Source organism: Panthera leo, chromosome F3 (genome assembly GCF_018350215.1).
Source record: "Panthera leo isolate Ple1 chromosome F3, P.leo_Ple1_pat1.1, whole genome shotgun sequence".
NCBI lineage: Eukaryota > Metazoa > Chordata > Mammalia > Carnivora > Felidae > Panthera > Panthera leo.
In genome coordinates this window covers 2,260,343-2,283,514 of record NC_056696.1, presented here as the reverse complement: position 1 = coordinate 2,283,514, position 23,172 = coordinate 2,260,343, and the positions used below count along the sequence as shown (strand labels likewise).

The 23,172-nt window shown below is 44.6% G+C and overlaps 1 protein-coding gene across 5 annotated transcripts in view; it reads right to left on the bottom strand.

Moving 5' to 3' along the window:
- Nucleotides 1–23,172, bottom strand: part of DNAH14 (dynein axonemal heavy chain 14) — a 407,059-nt gene that overhangs the window by 52,595 nt on the left and 331,292 nt on the right. For all 5 annotated transcript variants that reach the window (XM_042925989.1, XM_042925990.1, XM_042925991.1 and 2 more), the window contains 7 exons: nt 17,643–17,783; nt 16,299–16,514; nt 12,879–13,109; nt 11,596–11,717; nt 9,532–9,776; nt 5,754–6,172; nt 5,478–5,676 (listed from right to left, as the gene is read on the bottom strand). In XM_042925989.1, coding sequence (XP_042781923.1) covers nt 5,478–5,676; nt 5,754–6,172; nt 9,532–9,776; nt 11,596–11,717; nt 12,879–13,109; nt 16,299–16,514; nt 17,643–17,783 — 1,573 coding nt within the window. The remainder of the gene's footprint in view (nt 1–5,477; nt 5,677–5,753; nt 6,173–9,531; nt 9,777–11,595; nt 11,718–12,878; nt 13,110–16,298; nt 16,515–17,642; nt 17,784–23,172) is intronic.

The window sequence follows — 23,172 nt, the reverse complement described above, 5'->3', positions numbered from 1 at the left end:
AGGATCCCAGCCACTCCAGATACCTCGTGTAAGTGCAGTTACAGTCTTTGTCTCCTTGTGACTGGCTTATTTCACTCAGCACGATGTCCTCAAGGTTCATCCATGCCGTAGCAGGCGACAGGCTGTCCTCCTTTTCAAGGCTGAAAAATATTCCCTTGTACGTATACACCATTTTGTTTATCCATTCACCCGTTGGTGGATATCTGGGTTGCTTACACCTATCGGCTGTTGTGAACAGTACTGCCGTGAACATAGGTGTGCAAATATCAGTCTGAGACCCTGCTTTCAATCCTTGTGGCTATGTACGTAGATACGGTATTGCTGGATCATATGGTAGTTTTATTTTTAATTTTTTGAGGAGCCTCCATACTGTCTTCCATTAAGAGTTGCACCATTTTACAATCCCACCAGTAACGCACAAGGGTTCTGATATCCACACATCCTTGTCAGCACTTGTTATTTTCTGTTTTTGTTTTGTTTTGTTTGTTTTGCAGCAGCTATCCTAATGAGTGTGAGATGATATCTCATTATGATCTTTTGATCTGCATTTCCTGATGATGAAGGATGTTGAACATCTTTTCATATGCTTGTTGGCCGTTTGTGTATCATCTTTAGAGAAACGTCTATTCAAGTCCTTTGCCCATTTTTAAATTGGGTTATTTGATTTTTTTTGTTGTTGAGCTATTGAGTTCCTTAGGTACTCTGTACATTAACTCCTTATCAATATCCTTATTAATATTATATCCTTATTGATATATAATTTGAAATAGCTTTTCCTATTCCACAGGTTGCCTTCTGACTGTTGATTGTGTCCTTTGAGGTTTCTAAGTTCGATGTAGTCCTATTTGTCTGTATTTGCTTTTGTTGCCTGTGCACTGGTGTCATATCCAAGAGATCACTGCCGACTCCAGTATCAGAAAACTTTTCCCTTAGGCTTTCTTCTAAGAGTTTTGTAGTTTTAGGTCTTACGTTTAGATCTTGAATCCATTTCGAGTTTGTTTTTGATTTGGCATAAGGATCCGATTTCATTCTTTTCATGTGGATACCCAGTTTTCCCAGCTCCATTTGTTAAAGAGACTGTCCTCTCCTCCATTGAGTGGTCTTTCCATCCTTGTTGAAGATCACTGGACCATATAGGTGAGGGTGAATTTCTGTTCTGCTCCATTGGTCTGTTTACCTGTCCTTATGCCAGGGCCAGACTGTTTTCATTCCTGTAGCCTTATACTATAGCTTGACACCAAGAAGTATGAAGCCTCCAACTTCGTTTTTCTTTTTCAAAATTGTTTTGTCTATTTAGAGTCCATGGGGATTCTACATGAATTTTAGGAAGAATTTTTCTATACTTGCAAAAAGTGCCTTTGGGATTGTGTTAGGAATTGCACTGAATCTGTAGATTGCTCTGGGTTCGTATGGACATCTTAACAATATTAAGTATGCCGATCCATGAACATGGGATGTCTTTCCATTTATTTGTGTTGTCTTTGATGTTTTTCAGTAACGTTTTATAGTTTTCAGTGTACACGTCTTTCACCTCCTCAGTTAGGTTTATTCCGAAGTGTTCTATTCCTTTTGATGTTATTATAAATGGGGTTGTTTTCTTAATTTCCTTTTCATATTACTTGTTGTTAATGTATAAAAAAGCACCTGATGATGTACATTGGTTTTGTATCTTGCAACTTTGCTGTTTTGGTTTACTACCTGTAACAGGGGTTTTGTGGACACTTAAGAGTTTTCTACATAGAAGATCATGTCATCTGTGAACACAGATAATTTTACTTCTTCCTTCCCAATTTGGATGTCTCTTCTTTCTTTTTCTTGTCTAATGCTTGGCTTTAACTTCCGTCATTAAAAACAAGTGGTGAGAGCAGGGGGCATCCTTGCCTTGTTTCTGATCTTAGAGAAAAACTCAGTGTTTCACCACCGAGTAGAATGTTAGCTGGGGGTTTTTCCCAAATGACTTTTCCTGTGTGGACGTACTTTGCTTCTATTCCCAGTTTGTTGACTGTTTTTAATCCTGAAAGAGCTGAATCTTATCAAATGCTTTTTCTGCCTCAATTAAAATGGTCATGTGGTTTTTGTCCTTCATTCTGTTAATGTGATTATTACACTGATTGATTTTTCTTATGTAAAAACGTCCTTGCAATTCCAGGAATAAATTGTACTTGGTCATGGTGTGTAATCCTTTTAATAGGCTATTGAATCTGGTTTGCTGTATTTTGTTGAGAAATTTTACATCTATAGTCATCAGAAATATTGGTCCGTAGTTTTCTTTTCTGAAGGAATCCCTGGCTTTGGTATCAGGTTAACGCTGGTCTTCCAGAACAAGCTTGGAAGTGTTCCCTCCTCCTCATTTTTTTTTTGAAGAGTTTCAGGAAAATTTGTGTTTATTCTTTTTTAAATGTTCAGTAGAATTTTCCCGTGCAGCCATTTGGCCCAGGCCTTTTCTTTGTTGGGAGATTTTTGCTTAATGAGTCAATCTCCTTACCTGTTATAAGTCTGTTCAAATTTTCCATTTCTTCATGATTCAGTCTTGGTAGATTATGTGTTTCCATTTCTTCTAGGCTGTCCAACTGGTTGGCATATAGTTGTTCATTGTAGTCCCCTATGATCCTTTTTATTTTTGAGCATCAGTTTTAATGCTCCTGCTTTCATTTCTGATTTTAATTATTCAAGTCTTATTTTCTTAATGTAGCTTAGACTTTGTTAATTTTGTTGATATTTTCAAGAAGCCAGCTATAGGTTTTGTTTTCTATTTTTTAATTCTCTATTTTATTTGTGCTTCATTCTTTCCTGTTTCTTTCCTTCTGCTAGCTTTGTGTTTAGTTAGTTCTTTGTTTTTACTAGTTCTTTGAGGTTGTTTGAGACCTGTTTTTTTTTAATATTTAAAAAAAATTTTTGTAATGTTTATTTAGTTTTTGAGACAGAGACAGAGCATGAGTGGGGGAGGGCCAGAGAGAGGGAGACACAGAAGCCAAAGCAGGCTCCAGGCTCTGACCTGTCGGCACAGAGCCCGACGCGGGGCTCGAACCCACGATCCGTGAGATCATGACCTGAGCTGAAGTCAGACGCTTAACCGACTGAGCCACCCAGGCGCCCCTTAAAATATTTTTTAATGTTTTATTTATTTTTGAGAGACAGAGAGAGAAAGAGAGACAGAGCATGAGCAGGAGTGAGAGAGAGGGAGACACAGAATCGGAAGCAGGCTCTGGACTCTGAGCTGTCAGCACAGAGCCTGATGTGGGGCTTGAACTCACGGACCACGACATCATGACCTGAGCCGAAGTCGGACACTTAACTGACTGAGCCACCCAGATGCCCTGAGACCTGTTTTTTTTTTTTATTGTATGCATTTATAGTTATAAACTTCTCTCTTATTATTGCTTTTGCTGTATCCCATAAGTGATGTATTGTTTTCATTTTTATTTGTCTCAAGATATTTTCTAATTTCCCTTGTGACTTCTTCGACCCATTGGTTAAGAGTATGTTATTTAATATCCACATCAATATCCACATTTTGGATTTTTCATATGATATCGATTTCTAGTTTCAGTCCATGTGGACAGAAAAGGATACTTTATATGTCAATCATAGTGCTTCGAGACCCAAGTCTCTAACTTAAGAGAGTGGTTACTTGAGTTTTGGTCCATTCAAAAACTGGAATGTCGTGTAGACATTAAAAGTCTATTTCCTGACAGAGGAAGCTACTTGTGACATGTCATTAATTTGAAAAAAGTCAGGTGTAAGTCTGTTCAGCAAAGTCACCTTAAAGAATACAGGAGTATTCCTATATGAATATGAACGTATGTAAAGAAGACATATAGGGAGGAAAACTAGTGGAAGGAAAAACCACAAAAATATTAACAGCGATTATCTCAGGATTGTGGAATTACACAAGATTCATTTGCTTCTTTTTGCTTCTCTGTAGGTTGTAATGGTTTGCTTAATAAACACATGCTGCTTGTATAATAATAATAATAATAATAAAGGAAGCTATTAAAGTTTGTTGTTTCTGTAAATACACTGGAGATGTTTTCAGGGTTCCGAGTGAAGGGGATGCCGGTGGGCTGGCTCTTTGGCTGCCGGCCTTGTCTCCTGGTCACAGGTGAGGGGTTCGGGAGTGGGTCCCTGACTGGGGCTGTGGCGTGCAGACCCGCCCTCTCGGACCCGTGGAGTCAGACCGAGGACTGTTGGGCGCTGAGTTGTGGTGACAGCAGTCGCCGCTCTTCTCGTGCTGCTGCGTGGCTCTGCGTACTTTCCTTGCTGTTTCCTGAGATATCCCAGACTCCTTCTCAACATTTTTATTTTATTTTTTGGTTTAAGATATTGAGTTATTAAAAAAATTTTAATGTTTTTATTTTTGATAGAGAGAGAAGCGTGAGCAGGGGAGGGGCAGAGAGAGACGGGGACACAGAATCCGAAGCGGGCTCCAGGCTCCGAGCCGTCAGCACAGAGCCCGACGTGGGGCTCGAACTCGCGAACCCCGAGATCATGACCTGAGCCAAAGTCAGACACTCAACTGACTGAGCTACCCAGGCGCCCCAAGATACTGAGTTATTGTCTCTTTTTCTGCAAGGAAAGCAATCTTAATAAACTCATAAGAACATTTACTGACTCAACAGTCACCAAACGTCCGCATACCAGGCTTCAGTAACATAAAAACAAACGAAAAGCAAAACAAAACTATCCAAACGTCTGGTGTCCTCAAGAGCAATTCTTTTGTATTTCCTTTCTGACTTCTATGCTCTGCTAATAGTCTCAAAAACTTGACAGAGGACATTCCAAACCAGCCCCTCTTCTCCCTCGGGGACAGCACCAGACGACCTTTAACTGGACACTTCCTGTGACTTAAGGTCCCAACACAGCACTACGATGTGCCATTGAACTGCATGCTTAAAAATAGCTGAGAAGGTGAATTCTATGCTGTGTGTATTTTACCACAATTTAAGAAATAAATATATTTAAAAATGTGCAACACAGGAGGATTTGAAAAGATCCCGCACTTACGTGGTTTTGCTGACCATTTTGCATAAGCATGATTTTTTGTGATTCAAATCTTCAAGGAATTTTCATAAGAAACTGAGGGGGACTGTGGTTAGGAGGGGTAAAGTTTCGCTCTAGGTGGTATTTAATCAGTGTGTGTGTGTGTGTGTGTGTGTGTGTACGTGTGTGTGCATGTGTCCTTAATGACCAGCACTGGGCATTCGGTGTGATACATCAGGATTACAATAACCACAGCAAACGCCATTCATTCATTCATTCATTCATTCACTTCTTCAACAATTACTAAGCACCAATTATATGTTCAATGGATGAAGATACAAGGATGAATTACACGTCACACTTGACCTGAAGCTACTTTTAGTTTAGTCCATATAGAAGCACCGGCTTGGAGCACCTGAAACATCTCTCAGGGTTTTTCAGGGAAACACGTTTTTAACAGGTTTTTGCTGAACCCAGAGCAAGGACCTTTTACTTACTGTTAAGTCTAGGCTGGGGCATCACACCTTTAACGTTCGTCAACGTGTCGGAATGTAAGAAGATGTCCCATTCTTCGTCCGGTAGGGACCCGATGTCATCCGGCACTGGACTGCCCCCGGCATTATTCTGCATGATCGTGGTGCAAAGCCGGAAGGAGAAACACAGCTTGTGTTGGTGAAACAGAGCTGAGGACACCACCTAGGGGGAAACGTCACGTCAGACTAGCCCTCCTCCTGTACAGAAGTCTGTAAAAGTCACAGACGAGAAGGTCTCACCTTAAAAACATTTCTTGTCAGCACATCTACCGACTGTTGAAGATGTTTCTCTAAGAGGTGCCTGTCGCTCTCTAACTTTGGTTCCTTGGCGAGGTCTGTGATATCACCAACTTTTTTCTGAGACGTTTTCTCCCTCTTCAGGCCGCGTTCCTGTTCTTTGCTTCGGGGACCTACTGATCGAACGAACACCTGGCGAAACCAGTCCAGGGAGAACTGGTACATGGAGTTGAGGCGGGCGAGCCCGGCCACGAGGAAGTAGAGCAGGGCGCCTCGAGTCGCGACAGACCGGTAGTGTTCCCGCAGCGCTTGGGTTTCACTTTCTGCTTTTTCTGTCGCTTTGATGCGCTTGGAAATCTCATCTGAAGTCGTTTTGGATTTTCTTAAGATGTCTACAGTTTCCTCATCATCTAACACACATGCTACAGACAAAAAATGAATTTGAATGAATAAAAACCATGGGAATGTTAAACACAGTACATTCCCTCATCCTCAAATCCTTCTCTAAAGAGTTTCTTTTTTCAAGTTTATTTTGAAAGGGGGGGGGGAGAGAGGGAGGAGATGGAGAGAGAGAGAGAATCCCAAGCAGGCTCCACACTGTCAGCACAGAGCCCGATGTGGGGCTCGATCCCACGGACCCAGGATCATGACCTGAGCTTGAAATCAAATGTTGGATGCTTAACCGACTGAGCCACCCAGGTGCCCCTCTGTAAGAGTTTTTACAGTTGACTTTTTGGTGGTTTTATTTTGGAGATGGGCTCTTAACTGAGTCATATTTCTGAATAATCTGGTTAATAGCATACATGTACTCCCCCCTTATCTCTTCTTTATATTATTTCAGTGTGTGTGGGTTCTATTTTTAATTTTTATAGATTTTTGACAGAGAGAGAGAGAGAGAGAGAGAGAGAGAGAGAGAAATGAATGAGTGGGGGAGGGGCAGACAGAGAGGGAGACACACAAGCAGGTTCCAGGCTCCAAGCTGTCAGCACAGAGCCTGATGTGGGGCTTGAACCCATGAACCATGAGATCATGATCTGAGCTGAAGTCGGATGCTTAACTGACTGAGCCCCCCAGGCACCCCATGTGAGTTCTATTTTTACTGTAAGCACATAATAAGTAGCCATTCCATCCGAAGGACGGAAGGAAATGAAAACCAAATTTCCAGAAAAGAACAAGTGCCTCATTATTTCCTGTGATGTACTCTGATATTTTCTATTGTATTCTATTTTGTTAAGCAAATCAAGTTGATAATGACCAAGGAAAGTGATTTCTCATTCCACTATCAGGCTACAACTTATCTTTTGAAAAGGCATTGCTCTAGAAATACAGAATAATTCTATCCTTTTTGAATTATTTAGGACGATTCTCATATTTCCATCATAAATTCTATTATTTTATGGACAAAACATTCCCATTTTCCTCAGGTCCTTTTGTAAATGGTAGGATTGATAGATTCCTCACTGTCTTTGATGCTTACCTTGGGACACCTTGGTTTGAAAAGAGCCCTCTTAAAACGTGGTACCTAAGACTAAACCTAGCTTCACATGATCATTTTAAGGAATGATGGGATTATTATATTTCACGACCGGGATACCGCATGCTTCTTGATTTCGGTGATGCTTCCTAAGTGATGTCTGGACCTCAGCTGTGGGCTACCTCTCATAGTCCCCACTCTACCTGGGTTTCCCACAGCGGTTGGGGAGCCACAGTAAAGACAGAATACTTACAAAGAGATAGTAAGGATGATCTACTTTACTAAAACTTGGAAAAAGGGAAGAAAAAATGTGTACTGAGTCAAGGAGTCTCTTTAGTTTTTTTTCCAGAACAATTTTTATTATAACCACTACTGGTAAAATTATAACCACTATTAGTAAAAGGTTAGTCTTTACAAAAATCTCAGAGGGGCACCAGGGGGGCTCAGTCAGTTAAGCACCTGACTCTTGACCTCGGCTCAGGTCAAGTTCTCACAGTTTGTGGGACTGAGCCCTGCGCTGGGCTCTCTACTGGCAGCGTGGAGCCTGCTTGGGATTCTGTCTCTCTCTCTCTTTCTCTGCTCTTCCCCCACTTGTGCTCTTTCTCTTTCAAAATAAATAAATAAACTTAAAAAAAAAAAACCCTCAGACTCTACCACGAGGAACAAGCGGTAGGAATAAGCACCAAAGGCATAATGACACGCTGTGCGGATGTGTGTGGACGTGCGTGGACGTGTGCAGGCGTGTGTGGGCGTGTGCCGATGTGTGTTATCAGAAACAACTTTCCTTTTGTCTCATCAAGTCTGTCTTTGGTTCAATGTAGACAAAAGTTATAGCCCAAACGTGACAGTTGCATATAGCGGTTCATGAAACGGGACTTGTGAGTCGGACCAACCGTGTCGCCTTCTGTGTGTCACCTAAGTCCTACGCGTCCTGCTTTTGCTGCTGACTCATTCCACCTCCCGAGGGAAACAGACGTGACAACCTGGTCCATGTGACTGGTCTTGTCATTAACAGAAGCATGGCTTAGCCGTACGTTACACAGAAATAGCGTAATGGCTGTGATTACAACAGGAGGGAATGTAGTCGATCCTTAATAGGAACGAAAGCATCTGAGAGTCGGTCGAGCCCCAGAGTCGCCAGTAAAGAGAGAGAACGAACAGGAACCCACCGTTAGATAACAAGTATGTGACCTCAGATGAGCTGCGACCCTGTGACCTATAATAAGAAATACACAGGAGGTCTTCCTCCCGGCTGAGAGCTCTAAAAACCCTGGGGATTTCTAAAGGACAGAAGAGGGTAAGAAAGGTGTGTTTTGTTAGGTTAGCGAGGCGACTCTGGACTCCACCTAAGGACAGCGGGCGGTGGACAGAGGGTTAACGTGGCAGCCGCACCCTCCCGGGGCCTCGTCTATGCCCACCAGGCTGGTCCGAGTTCCATCCTTTCACAAGAGACCAGGGATCCAGAGAGCAAACGGGTTTCCTGGGCTCTGTGAGCGCTGCAGCAAATGAATCAGACCTCAGGAGGGGTTGCTGGAACTTGCGATCTGAAGCCCGTCTGTGGGGAGGGGGCGGTCTCGTGGGACTGAAACCGCAAGGGGAAGGGAATCTGATGCCGGCTCCGGGGAGACAGTGTCGGATGGCGGCGCCCGTAGGACACCCGTCTAGCGTCTCGTGCTTGCTCGCGTGAGCGCACCCCCATCCTGCGTGTTGAAACTGGGGATCCAGGACCCCTTCAGGAGCAGAGCAGCCAGCGCGCCCCAGGAAGTTGTAATGCTTCATCTTTAGCTGTTTAGAAATTATGTTGTTGAAATGTAAAGACTATGGTTTCTTAGCTACCTCCTGTGTTGAAGAGGAACACAGGAATTTCTACTGCTATTGTAATAAACACCATCTTTTAATGGGACACACACAAGTCACCGCATTATGGCCTTGTATATGTTAGTTATGAATTCGTGGGGAAACCTACTCTTTAGGTCTCCGGTCTAACCTGATACACAGAACAGATGTCAGACAACTGACGTAAATGGCAGAGAACAAGGAGGCACCAACCAGCCTCTGTAGGATTTTTCTTACAACTTCTATTGACTGCCTCGTGGCGAATGTCCTACGGCATGATGAGCTGACACAGAGGTGGGACCGCATTTCATTTTAGAGACAGGGTGTTTCACCCCCATCAATCAGTTCTCCGGTGGAAACAGCAGATCTGGTATTTTTGGTACCGATTCAGAATAGGTACCTTCTGGCTTTTCTTCTGTCCTTCACGGAGTTAGCAGAGGTCTCCCAATGCCACGAAATACCTTTACTAACCTTGCACGGTCTCCAGTACATTTAACGTTTGTTCTTCTAGCTCTTCAAGACTCCCAGCGTCAAGGGATATACTCTCCGACAACTGGAAACGTTGACTTTCTAAGTGAGGAACTTCGTGAGTTAGTACCGTAGAAAGGAGTTGATCCTGCAAATCTCGGAACGTTAAGGTGAAGTTGATCACGGTAACAAAGTTATAAACCGACGGAGGAAGATGGGGGTTGTCTACCTCTGTGGAGATGAACAACCTAAAGCATGAGAAAGACGCCAGTTATTCAAAGGCCCCGCGGCGGCAGGAAAACAAAGGAAACTAATTTACGAAATAATGGAAAGAAATATTTCTCCCGGAAGCAGACACGGTTAATTTTTAGTGTTGCTCAGCCCTGTATGCAAAATAGGCTCTCAATCTATACTCTGTGAATGAATTTGCTATTTATAACTTAAAATACAGCCGCAGATTACGTTCCGGCCATATGTGGTCCCCGCATCGGGACAGAGGAGAGGAAAGCGTTAACTAACTAGTAGGAGCCCTGACCTGCCCTCTGGGGACCGTCAGCACCGTGGTGTCTGCACCGAGTGAGAGCCCCACGGAAGCTGGGGGCAGAGGGTGGCCGGCCTTCTCCAACGGGCCCCTCCAGCTGCCGCCTGGACAGTATCCAGGGTGGGGGTGGGGATGGGGGAGAAGGAAGCGGGAGACTGGTTAACATGGGAGAGGTGATGGTGGCCTGGAGCAGGGTGGTGCCCGGGGGGAGGGTCAGGAGTGATTCTGGGTCTTGTGCGGTCTCCACATGACCCGATACCCCAATACAGCAGGGGCGATTCCTCGTCCCATTTTATAGAGGGTGGAACGGGGGCTGCGAGGGTCCACGGCCAGAAAGCGACAGAGCGGGGACCTGTCGCCAGTCTGCCCTCCGCGACCGTGCCCTCCACCCCCTCCTCACACACACAATTCAGACACGGGCACCGGGCTGTCCACTCAGCAGGACGTTGCTTCATTCATTCCTGGGGCTGTTGCTCAATCCGTAATTTGTCGGCTGTGTCGCGGAGAGTGTTTGTTAAATCAGGGGTTTTAAGTCCTCGAGGGAAAAAGCCTCCCGTCTAACCTTCTTTAACCTCGCGCTTTTCAAAACTATGGGACCCCTTTTTTGAGTGACACCTATCAGATCCCTAGAATGTTGTTTGGAGGAACATAACTGTACTTTGCAAAATGTTTTCTTAACAGAAGGAGGGAGGCTGGGAGAGGGGATTCCCGGCTGCAAGAGGGTGGTGAAGAGCCAGACTTTGGGACCGTGCCCGGGGGCGAGGACCCGCTGACCGACAGATCGACCCACTGACCACCAGGACCAGGTGAGGACCCAGCGTGTCAGAGCCCCCGTAGCGCAGTTAAGCGCACCGGGCTGGGTACCAGTAAACCCAGCTTCTAACTCCCCTGTGCTGATCACTCCCTACATAACGACCTGCTGGTTAGGAGTTCACGGGGAGAGTGCTTGTCTCTGGCAACTCAAATGTCTCATTCCCTTGGGAACTGCATTTTTATAGTGTTCAGTGTGACTGTATAAAAGTCCTTGGCAAAGCTGGCTGGTCGGGGAGGGGGGGGGGGGGCAGAGTTCCTGAAGGTCCCTAACTGCCGGGAACATGGAAACGTTTTCATCGGACCAGGCAAAATCTCTCCCTGCTCCCTCCAGATATCCAGTACGGATTTTGTTTGATAAAGGAGCAGAAGCTTTTCCTGCCAAAATCAGATGTGATGCAAACAGATCAAGTGGGGTCGAGTGGGGTCCGGCTTCCGGCTGGCTGCTGCTCCACACCTTTCTGGGGACCCCTCTTGCCCAGGTTTTATCAGGCACGGCACGGAAAATACTGGTTGGGAACGGCTTGATGAACAAAACTCCGTTCTCTCTTCTGTGTACTGATGAATGTGCCCCGGAAACACAAACAAAACATTCCAAACGCAATCTCACCATTTCCTCCAGGAAAAGCTCACCAGGACTGAGGCACAGGGCCTTCCATGATATCGATCTTAGAGAATACAAACATTTGACTCAATTTAACTGTGAGAGACATTACCTAAATTGGGAGTTGTATTCAATCTCAGAATCCTCAACCCTTATGAAATATTGTCCTCTTTTCTGATAGATCTCCTTCTTCAAAATTGCCTTTAAACTTGGAGCTAATGTTTCAGGGAGATTCTGAAAGACCCAACAGACATAAATAAAAAGTTCATCTTATAATAAATAAGTCAGTTGGAAAGTCACAGCATTTAAAAATGTAAATCTTGTTAGTACTTGGGCACCAAAGAAAGCCTGATCTGAGAGAACGGAACATTGATAAGTCACTGTACGTATGTACTTATTACTTTTCCCTTGACAAAGTTACCTGTAATTAAAAGCTTTTAGTCTCTATGCTCGGTGTGTAGTCTATACTGCAGCTGCAGGGAATTAGGGGGTCCATGCTCAGTGCATATGGTCTATACTGCAGCTGCACAGAATTAGGGGGTCTATGCTCGGTGCATGGTCTATACTGCAGCTGCAGGGAATTAGGGGGTCCATGCTCGGTGCATGGTCTATACTGCAGCTGCAGGGAATTAGGGGGTCCATGCTCGGTGCATACGGTCTATACTGCAGCTGCAGGGAATTAGGGGGTCCATGCTCGGTGCATATGGTCTATACTGCAGCTGCACAGAATTAGGGGGTCTATGCTCGGTGCATGGTCTATACTGCAGCTGTACGAATTAGGGGAGTCTATTCTCGGTGCATATGGTCTATACTGCAGCTGCAGGAAATTAGGGGGTCCATGCTCAGTGCATATGGTCTATACTGCAGCTGCACAGAATTAGGGGGTCTATGCTCGGTGCATGGTCTATACTGCAGCTGCACGAATTAGGGGAGTCTATGCTTGGTGCATACGGTCTATACTGCAGCTGCAGGGAATTAGGGGGTCCATGCTTGGTGCATATGGTCTATACTGCAGCTGCACGAATTAGGGGAGTCTATGCTCGGTGCATACAGTCTATACTGCAGCTGCAGGGAATTAGGGGGTCCATGCTCGGTGCATGGTCTATACTGCAGCTGCATGAATTAGGGGGTCTATGCTTGGTGCATACGGTCTATACTGCAGCTGCAGGGAATTAGGGGGTCCATGCTCGGTGCATGGTCTATACTGCAGCTGCATGAATTAGGGGGTCTATGCTTGGTGCATACGGTCTATACTGCAGCTGCAGGGAATTAGGGGGTCCATGCTCGGTGCATGGTCTATACTGCAGCTGCACGAATTAGGGGAGTCTACACTCAGTGCACGGTCTACACTGCAGCTGAACAGAATTAGGGAGTCAGGCCATTCCGTCCAAATACCTGCAAGAGGACACTCCCTCCTGTCTTCACAGCATTTTCAATAGTTTGGATGTGGCTGCCGTCCTCCATGGAGAGCTCCTGCAGCCTGGACCCTTCCGTCTGCCGGATCCAGTTGTGAGCCTGCTTATGTGGGTCAATCAGCAGCGGCCACTGCAGGCTGTTCCTGGTCAAGATGGCGTTCTCTGCTGAATACTGACCGAGCGGGAGCCCCTGAGAATGCCACCGGCGGATCTGGAATGAGAGCGTTAGTGCTTTCACTGCTCCGCACGCCTGCTCGCGCTGTCCCTACGGGACACTGAGGCACCCTACAGGGCCACTGCTTTAGAAAAAGCAAATGACATTTAAAAGGAGTGAGGACATGAATCATTTAAAACACTGGGATACGAAATTCTGGGTAACTCTTTGCTAAATTACCCCTTTCTGTTCATCAGGACGGAGGAGCGGCCCTCACAACAAAGATGCGACGGGAGATCGATACGAAATATGACGGGCGCCTGTTCCCAAGGACGCTGGGCTCTGATGCGTCTGTGACACGCGCAACGCCACAGAATCGTACAGATGGCGGCGCGGCGGCCACCGCACACCCGCCGCCGCCAAGGACACACGTCATCGTCTAGTTAACTGCTGCAGCCCTCACTTCTCAGGAGGAGGAACTGGGCTTCGCCCGCGGTCGTGCCGTCAGAGTAAGAGGCAGACCGAGGGTTTGACTCCGAAGCTGACTCCAATGGATAAACTTCATCCGGATTTCCTGGCAGTCTCAGCAGGTTGGGAGAAAAAAGCCCAGAAGGCCCATGGAGGTCGGGGAAGGAAAGGACAGCAGAGACATTCCAGGGAGAGGCGCCAGGGCATCCCCGTGAGGAGCCAAGGATACTTTTCAGTTTTGAAAGAAAGAAAAAGATTTTGTTTAAGCCCGTGAAGAACTGTGTGCTCTTGACGTCTACATAGAAGGAAACATGAGGGGGCGAAGAATCCTGAAAACCACAGGGAGTCCCGCTGATTGGGGCACAGACTGCACCCAAATCGAGGCGTGGAGCAGAGGTCAGCGTGGACAGAGATATAAGCTGCAGACTCGAGTTTCTACTTTATGCTATTATTTTTTTTTAAGAAAACTTCATATTCAGTAATTGCTTCTGGATTTTTTCTTTTAAATGTGTATTCATTTTTGAGAGAGAGGGCGTGAGTGGGGAAGGTGCAGAGGGGCAGGGATAGAGGATCCGAAGCAGGCTCCGTGCTGTCAGCAGAGAGCCTGACGTGGGGCTCGAACTCCCAAACCGTGAGATCGTGACATGAGCCGAGGTCGGATGCTTAACCGACGGGGCCACCCAGGCGCCCCCAGAGTTTGTATTTTAAAAAATTAATCATGCCCCTGGCTTTCATGCTTTTCCTTATTGTTTTACTGAAGTATGTATTCCTATAGTTTCATTTTGCTAATTTTGGAACTTTCGATCAAGGAAAGTTGAAGTATATCCTCTTTTCTGTCTGGCTTCGTGGGTGTAGTGGTCCAACTGTATCCACTGTATGAACATACCCAGGCTTCTTTATTTATCTGTCCTATTGGGGAGGGCACTTGGATTGTGTCTCAAGTTTTTGGCTAAAACAACGCCACAGTGAACGTTCTTTTATATTCTTTTGATCAACGTATATATGCATTCCTTTGGGGAGACACCTAGGAATGTTAGGTCTTAGGGTATGTGGATTTTTAATACTTGTAGCTAAAGTCAGCTTTCTAAGATGATTTTAGCATTTTGTATTCTCACCAGCAGTATATGAGAATTTGTTACTCCAGATCCGTGCTGACTCTTAATATTGTTAGTCTTTCAGATTTTAGTCCTTTGGCTGATGTGTTGTGATATCTCTAGATATCTCATTCCCCCAATGAATAGTGATGGTAAGCCCCTTTCAAATATTTATTGGCTATTTGCATAGTCTCTTGTGAGCGACCTGTTCAAGGCTCTCGCCCATTTATTTACTGGGTTGAACGTCTCTTGCTCATTGATTGGTGGTTACTGTACCACGGCTAGGACGCTTCGGCCCTTTGTTGAACTCAGGTGTTACAAATATCCTCTCCTGTTCTTTGACTTCTCTTTACACCCTCTCAGTGGTGTCTTTGGATGAACAGAAGGTGTAAATTTTAATGTAATTCGATTAATGTTTTCCTTTATGGTTAGTTCTGCTTGAAAAATCTTTTCTTAACCTGGGTCATGAACATACTCTCCTAAATTATGCTTTATTCCTGTGTCTTCCACAGTTGGGTCCACAGTTCAACTGCAGTTGACTTTTTATGTTTGGTGTGAGGTCATGGTCAAATTTCTTTTTTTCTTTCTTTCTTTCTTTCTTTCTTTCTCTCTCTCTCTTTCTTCTTTCTTTTCTTTCTTTCTCTCTCTCTCTCTCTCTCTTTCTTTCCTTAGAGATATTCAATTACTCAACCCTATTTACTGAAAAGACTACCCATTCCTCCCTGCACTGTAATATCAGCTTTGTCCGTGTGTGTATGGGCCTGTTTTGGGCTCTCTGTTCTCCTTTGGTGTCACTGTTTGTCCTGGCACACATATGGACCTTTAAGACTGTTTACATCTAATATAATTATGGATATGTTTGGGCTTAAGTTGGTTACTACTATTATGAAAATGAGAAGCCAGTATCTGCTTCTGAGACTTTTTATAGATTGGATAGTCAGTTTAAGTTGAGTTATCACTGGGGGAATCAATCTAAAATTACTCTTTGGGGATGAATTTAAAAAGGGGTATTTCTTTTTTTTAACCTTTCAACATAGATCGACAACAAATATTTATTGATACGTGGATAAATGTGAGGTCTATATTGTTGGCTCTTTCTAAGAATGCTACCTGTGGTTCAGTAAGTTCACTGATTTTATTAATGAAAGGGGTTTCTGGGAGAGAAACTGGCTATACTTCTTAGGGTAGGTCGGGAGGATTACAACGAGTAAGAGGATATTCTGTGGCTTTTGCCCAGAGGATGGGAAAGAGATGGAACTAACTGAGGCATTAGAACTATAATTTAAAAGGGGCGCCTGGGTGGCTCAGTCGGTTAAGCGTCTGACTTCGGCTCAGGTCATGATCTCGCGGTCCGTGAGTTCCAGCCCCGCGTCGGGCTCTGTGCTGACCGCTCAGAGCCTGGAGCTTGTTTCAGATTCTGTGTCTCCCTCTCTCTCTGACCCTCCCCCACTCATGATCTGTCTCTGTCTCAAAAATAAATAAACGTTAAAAAAAAAATTTAAAAAAAAAGAACTATAATTTAAAAAAAAAAAAATTTTTTTTTAAAGACCCGGAACAAATTTCAGTATTTTCCTTTGTTAAAACAAGTTGGGGAAAAGATCTAAGCCAAAACAAAATGCACTTACGCCCCAAATTCAAATCAAGAACAGCAGCCCCTTAACTGATAACAGAAATACGTTAGTACCTCGTGGTTTGGGGCCATGACTTCAATTAAAGAAAAGTTGGGCGACAAAGGGATGCTGTTTTCGGTGCAGAGAGTCTCCCATTTGTTCACAATCAACTGGCGAAATTCTGCTGTCAACGCCCCGCTGTAGACGATGCACGCTGCTGAAAGAAGCACGTCACCCCAGATTCTTTCCAACTTCTTGTCTATTTGATCGATTGTTTCTGGCCATTGAGTCTAAATGTTAACATAAAAGTGAGCTCTTGAAACTTGACATCAAATATGCTATCATGAGACATTTAGGTATTCATGGTCCTCTACTGGGACCCAGCATTGCTACCACTATGACCCTTTTCATCGGTGTTTGCATCAAAGGGAGTAATGGAGGACATTATAACACAAACTGTTTTCTGAGGATAACACGAGTCCTACCCTTGGATTTGTCAACAGTGTCATGTGTGTTAGGGCTGATAGCCATGTCAAATCCTTTGTGTGATGAAGATAATTTTTAACATAAGTAGAGTAATTCATTGTATTATTAATGATATTCAATAATAATAGTGATCGGCATTTATCGAATCCTAACGTGTCTAACCGGCATTTTACCTTGAACATGTCACTTGGCACTTCTAATACCCTGTTAAGTAAAAGCCACTGACTTCACTTTCGGAGGAGGAGATTGAAGCTTAGGGAGGATCAGAGGGAATGGAAAACAGAAGATAAAAGAGCTCTAGAGGTGTTCCTCTCCCTTCCTGATGACATCCCCTCCCTTTCAGCCACCCTTGTTTTATGCGTTCGGCGGGGGTGGTCCCTGCGTTGGACCGGGGAGCTCATGACATACTCATGGACTCTGTGCCCCTCATCAGACAAGGGAACTGATGTCTTGGGAGCAAGAGAAAGTAAGGTCTGATCTGCATAGTCTGTTCCCTCTGTCTTAAGGCTACTTGACCAGGACTCCTTTGTTTATTTAAAAGAAAAAATTTTTTTTTACACGTATTCATTTTTGAGAGACAGAGAGACAGAGCACAAGTGGGGGAGGGGCAGAGAGAGAGGGAGACACAGAATCTGAACCAGGCTCCAGGCTCTGAGCCATCAGCACAGAGCCCACTGCAGGGTTCGAACTCACGAACCGTGAGATCATCACCTGAGCAGAAGTCGGACGCTCAACCGACTGAGCCACCCAGGCGCCCCAGGACTCCTTTATTTTTATCAGGAGTAGGAGTGTCTGCTGATCTCAGTAAAAAAGACTGGATGAGAAGAGAGTTTGAGGAGGTACGTGATACGACCTTCAGGGAAAGTGACATCTTGGGTTCGCCAAGCCCAGTAGCCATTAAGGACGGGACATAAAGCCAGAGAGAGCCACACCTTCTCGCCTTCCAGGCTGGTTAGTAAGACAGATGCACACTGCAGGCGCCTGGTGGCCAGTTTCCTTCTGTTTGCTAGCAGCTGCTTTTTGGCCACGAGGTCTTTGTAGGCCGCCTGCAAGGCCAGCACGTGTTCTTCCACCTGAAAGACAGTTCGTTCACTGTTGAGACCAAGTGTCACTCTCATGTTGCCTCAAGAGTTTAACTGTCATTTGTACGCGTATGGTGCGTAACCACTCCATTTACACATCCTGGACAGAGGATTGTGTTGACAAGAAAAATGTAGTAACTAAGTACAGGATTTCTTGATACTAAAGTTACTGTGTAAAATGCCACCTTCCTCACTAGGCTTTCTTACGAGCTTGGCCCTTGAAGATTCATCCTTTTCTGATTTATCTTTTGCACTGAAAATGTTGTGTCACATCCAGTTTCCTTCTCTAACAAAATGACCGAACTTCGTCATTCTAGATACGATGACCAGCCTGGAGGAACCGATGAGTTTTCGAAGTAAGGCTGGTCGGACGAAGTGGCCATTAGACTATCCGCAGGCACTCAGCCGGAAACACATTTTCATGAACAGCCGATAAGACGATTTCCTTAAATTACCACTTATCTTGCTAGCGCCCTTGCTCAAAAGCATTTGAGCATCTGAGTCTCTATAGAAGTGACTGCCTACAGATATGGCTCAAATTTCTGGTCTTGTCAATAAAAGCCTCCACGGTCTGACCCCAACCCCCTCCTCCTCAATGCCATGTCCTTTCCCATAATAGTACACTGTAGCCAGACTGCTTTTTTTTGTCCACATTTCTGAAACACTCCTTAAACGTGCGTCCTTCTGGGATGTGGCTCCCGTCCTTTCCTAATGCCTGAAACCGTTCCTTAAAGGGATGTAAATCCAAAGCATTCTTTAAAATTCTCACCACTTTGCAGCTGTCACAAAGCCTCAGTCTTGTCAAATCCACAGTTTATAACTGCCATTTGAGAAGTAATTATACGTTGCCTGTTATTATCTCTGGGGTTGTGGCCTTAGTATCCTTTTTCTTTTTTTTTTTTTTAATTTTTTTTAACGTTTATTTATTTTTGAGACAGAGAGAGACAGAGCATGAACGGGGGAGGGTCAGAGAGAGAGGGAGACACAGAATTTGAAACAGGCTCCACGCTCTGAGCTGTCAGCACAGAGCCCGACGCAGGGCTCGAACTCACGGACCGCGAGATCATGACCTGAGCCGAAGTCGGATGCTTAACCGACTGAGCCACTCAGGCGCCCCCTTAGTATCCTTATATTATCTTTATGTTGTTATTTGTAGTTTTGAAAGATGTTTTCGTCTTCTCAAAATCTTTGAAGACCGTACTTAGCATGGGGACTTGAACACGGCAGGTTCACAAACTGTGTACACAAAACTGTGCTTACTGAACGCAGTTCATAATTTGTGATTTCTCCTCCTATTCTAAACATGTTATCCTGGTGAAAATGCCTAATCTTTAAACACATACACACACGAGCTACTTTTGGAGTGACTAATGATTTACGACTCACTCCTGGTTCACCCACAATCATTACTCCGTTGCTTCTACTCTGATATAAAATGTTGTAGGGGCGCCTGGGTGGCTCAGTCGGTTAAGCGTCCGACTTCGGCTCAGGTCACGATCTCGCGGTCCGTGGGTTCGAGCCCCGCATCGGGCTCTGGGCGGATGCCTCAGAGCCTGGAGCCTGCTTCTGATTCTGTGTCTCCCTATCTCTCTGCCCCTCCCCCGTTCGTGCTCTGTCTCTCTCTGTCTCAAAAATAAATAAACGTATAAAAAAATTTAAAAAAAAAAAAAATGTTGTGTTTGCTTGCTCCTTCCCTCCGATTTGATTTTTCTGAGAAAACACTCTTGCTACTCATGGCCGAGCGAGTCATATAAAGATTCAAGCGAACGACTTACAGATTCAATTAAACACATGAAATCTTTCTTTTTTTTTTTTGTTTGCTTTGTACCATCACTTACTTACTTACTTAAATTTTTTATTTTCGTTAGTTCCAGTTTAATGTACAGGGTTATATTAGTTTCAGGTGTATAATACAGTGATTCAACACTTCCCTACATCACCCGGTGCTCATCACAAGTGCCCTCCTTATCCCCCATCTCCTATTTCCCCCACCCCCCCCCCCCCCCCCCCCCACTCACTGCCCTCTGGTGACCAGCACTGTGTTCTCTGCAGTTAAGAGTCTGTCTTGGTTTCTCTTTCTATTTTCCCCTTTGTTTGTTTTTTTTTAAATTCCAAGTATGAGCGAAATCATACGTGTTTTTCTTTCTCTGACTTATTTTGCTTAGCATTATACTCTCTAGCTCCATCCACGTTATTGCAAATGGCAAGTTTCATTCTTGTTTATGGCTGAGTAATATTCCACTGTGTATATATCCGCATCTTCTTTATCCACTTGTCTACTGATGGACACTTAGGTTGCTTCCATGTCTTGGCTTTGGTAAATAACATTGCAATAAACACAGGGTTGCATACCTCTTTTCGAATTAGTGTTTCTGTATTCTTTGGGTAAATACCCAGTCGTGGAATTACTGGGTCATAATGTGGAAATTCTCTTTTTAATGCTTTGAGGAACCTCCATACTGTTCTCCACAGTGGTTGCATTCCCACCAACAGTGCACAAGGGTTCCCCTTCCTCCCCATCCTTGCCAGCACTGTGGTTTCTTGTGTTGTTGATTTTAGCCACCCTGACAGGTGTATGATGGCATCTTGTTGTATTTTCCTTGACAGTCAGTGATGTTGAGCATCTTTGAACACACGGAATTTCTATTATATGACAACACTGTGTTCCCAAGGTAACGTGTTTTAAAAAGCTTACTTATTTCTGAGAGAGGTCGAGAGAGAAAGCATGCGCACATGGATGGGGGAGGGGCAGAGAGCGAGGGAGAGAGAGAATCCCAAGCAGGCTGCGTGCAGTCAGTGCAGAGCCGGACGTAGGGCTCAAACATGGACCATGAGATTCGACCTGAGACAAAATCAAGAGTTGGACCCTTAATCAACTCAGCCACCCAGGTACTCCCCAAGGTAACATTTTAAAATGAATGTTCATGTAATATAATATGTTCTTGCGCTATTGATTTCCCCTAAGTTCCCTAGAGTTTTACGAACTTTTTTTTTATACTAGGGCACAGATGAACAAGAGACCTATTTTTAAAATGGGAGACAGAATATAACTCAGTGAGGAGAAAACCTCAGTGAAGGGCTTAAAATCAGTGGAGTTAACTACTACACTCACTTTTAAAGTATTAAGTGTATCTGTCAGTATTTTATATACATATATACATTTCAAATACACTTGTGTGGGTTCAGTGAGTTAACATATTAGCCACTTCTCATGAAGGCCATGGTTGTGAGCTGGAGGGGAATGGAGAGTATCAGTGAGTAAGGTTCTGACTGAAATTTAGACTTTATTTTTTTCTCGCCTACTACTTGATAATAATAAAAACAAATAGACAGTATTATAAATAAGTATTTGTTGGGTAAATGAGTGAAAATATAAAAAATACACAAAAAATCGTGAGGATCATGGGAATTGAGTACGTACCAAAATGGAAGACACCACGAGTCAAGAATAAGTGAAAGGGAGTCACAGTCCCAAATGGTGAGATGAGGAATCTGAACTCACCTGCTCCTGTGGCCACACCAAGCCTACGGCCATACATGGGGCTGTTCCCCGTGAAAGAGATTCGGAAACCAGCGGAGCGACTCCTATACGTTGGGCGAACGAGAAGTACTCACATCCAAACATGGAAGGCTGAGACACACTCTCACCACAACCCCGCCCCTGGCACAGCGATATGCAAGAGATACACAAGAGAGAACTCCCAACTCCCAACTTCTCTCTGAAGGCAAAGGTTTTGAGCCCAACACCTAGTGTCTCAACTTTTAAGACTTCTGCCTGAGGGATGGGAGTCCGAACAGTTAGCTCTGAAAGCCAAGAGGGCCTGCATCCATGAGACCGCTAGACTATAGCAAACAAATACTTTCTGACTGGCTGTTCCCCCAGGACGCAGCACAAAGGCGGAGATAGAAATGCCTCCCTCCCAGGCTTTGCTTTAAAGAGGCCTCTCTGAATGAGGCTGTGGCCTGAGGCCACACTAAGCTAGGCTTCTAGCTTAGTGCACATTTAGGGGGGACCAGTAGGTACCATCTCCACATTCTTTCTCCCTTTGGCGCACTCAAGGTCTCTGCCCTCTCCCTGGAAGGAACTTGTGCACATATATGGCATCCCGGCCTTGGTGGCTGTGGCCCAGAGGATATACCACTTGAGCACCTGGTTTTGGTGTCCAGCAGCTCTTGCATTTGTGGGTCCCACAGAACTATAATAAACAAAGAAACAGATCTTAATTGGCTCAGTGCCGAGGACGCAGACAGAAACACCCATCTCCCAAGCTGTCCCTGAAGAGAACTATTTACACAGGCTTCCAATGAGCCTCAGTGCTGACTGAGATGCTCCTCTTTGGGACATTGATAGATCTTGGCACACGCTGAACACGGGGAGCCGCTGAGAGCGCACAAGGCTGCCTGGGCAGTCGCAGTGGTGTGAGAGACAACCAGGAGCTCAGGCTGGGCTGATGAGGTTCATCCCCTCCTCTGGACCACTCTGTCAGGACAGGGAGGGGTGGCTATTTTATCAAATGCACAGAGACCAACACAGAGAGTCAAGAAAGATACAGAAACATAATTATTTATCCCAAACTACAGAATAATAAAGCAACTGACCTGAAAAATAAAACTACAGACTAATATCCTCGATGGATATAGATACAAAAATTCTCAACAAAATACTAGCAAACTGGATTTAAAAACACATTAAAAGATTTGTTACACCATGACCATGAAGGATTTAACCCCTGGATGCAAGGGTAGTTGAACATGTGCAAATCAGTACATGTTTTACATCACATCAATAGAATGATCAAAATCACATGATCATCACAATAAATGCAGAAAAAGCATCTGACAGAACATAATACACTTTCATGATAAAAATTGTCAACAGACTGGATACAGAAGGAACAAACCTCAAGATGATAAAGGGCAGTTACAGGGGAGCCTGGGTGGCTCAGTCAGTTAAGCATCTGATTTTGCTCAGGTCATGATCTCGGTGTTTGTGAGTTTGAACTCCATGTTGGGCTCTGTACTGACAGCTCAGCCTGGAGCCTGCTTCAGATTCTGTGTCTCCCTCTCTCTCTGACCCTCCCCTACTCACTCTCTCTCTCTCTCAAAACTAAACATTTAAAAAAAAAAAAAAAAAAAAAAAAGCAGTTATGACAAACCCACAGCTAATGTTATACTCAACGGTGAGAAACTGAGAGCTTTTCCTCTAAGCTCAGGAACAAGACACGGATACCCGCCCCCTCCATTCTTATTCAATGTAGTCCTGGAAGTCCTGATTAGAGCAACCAGGCAAGACAAACAAATAGAAAGCACCTAAATCAGAAAGGAATAAGTTGGGGCGCCTGGGTGGCTCAGTTGATTGAGTGTCCGACTTCAGCTCACG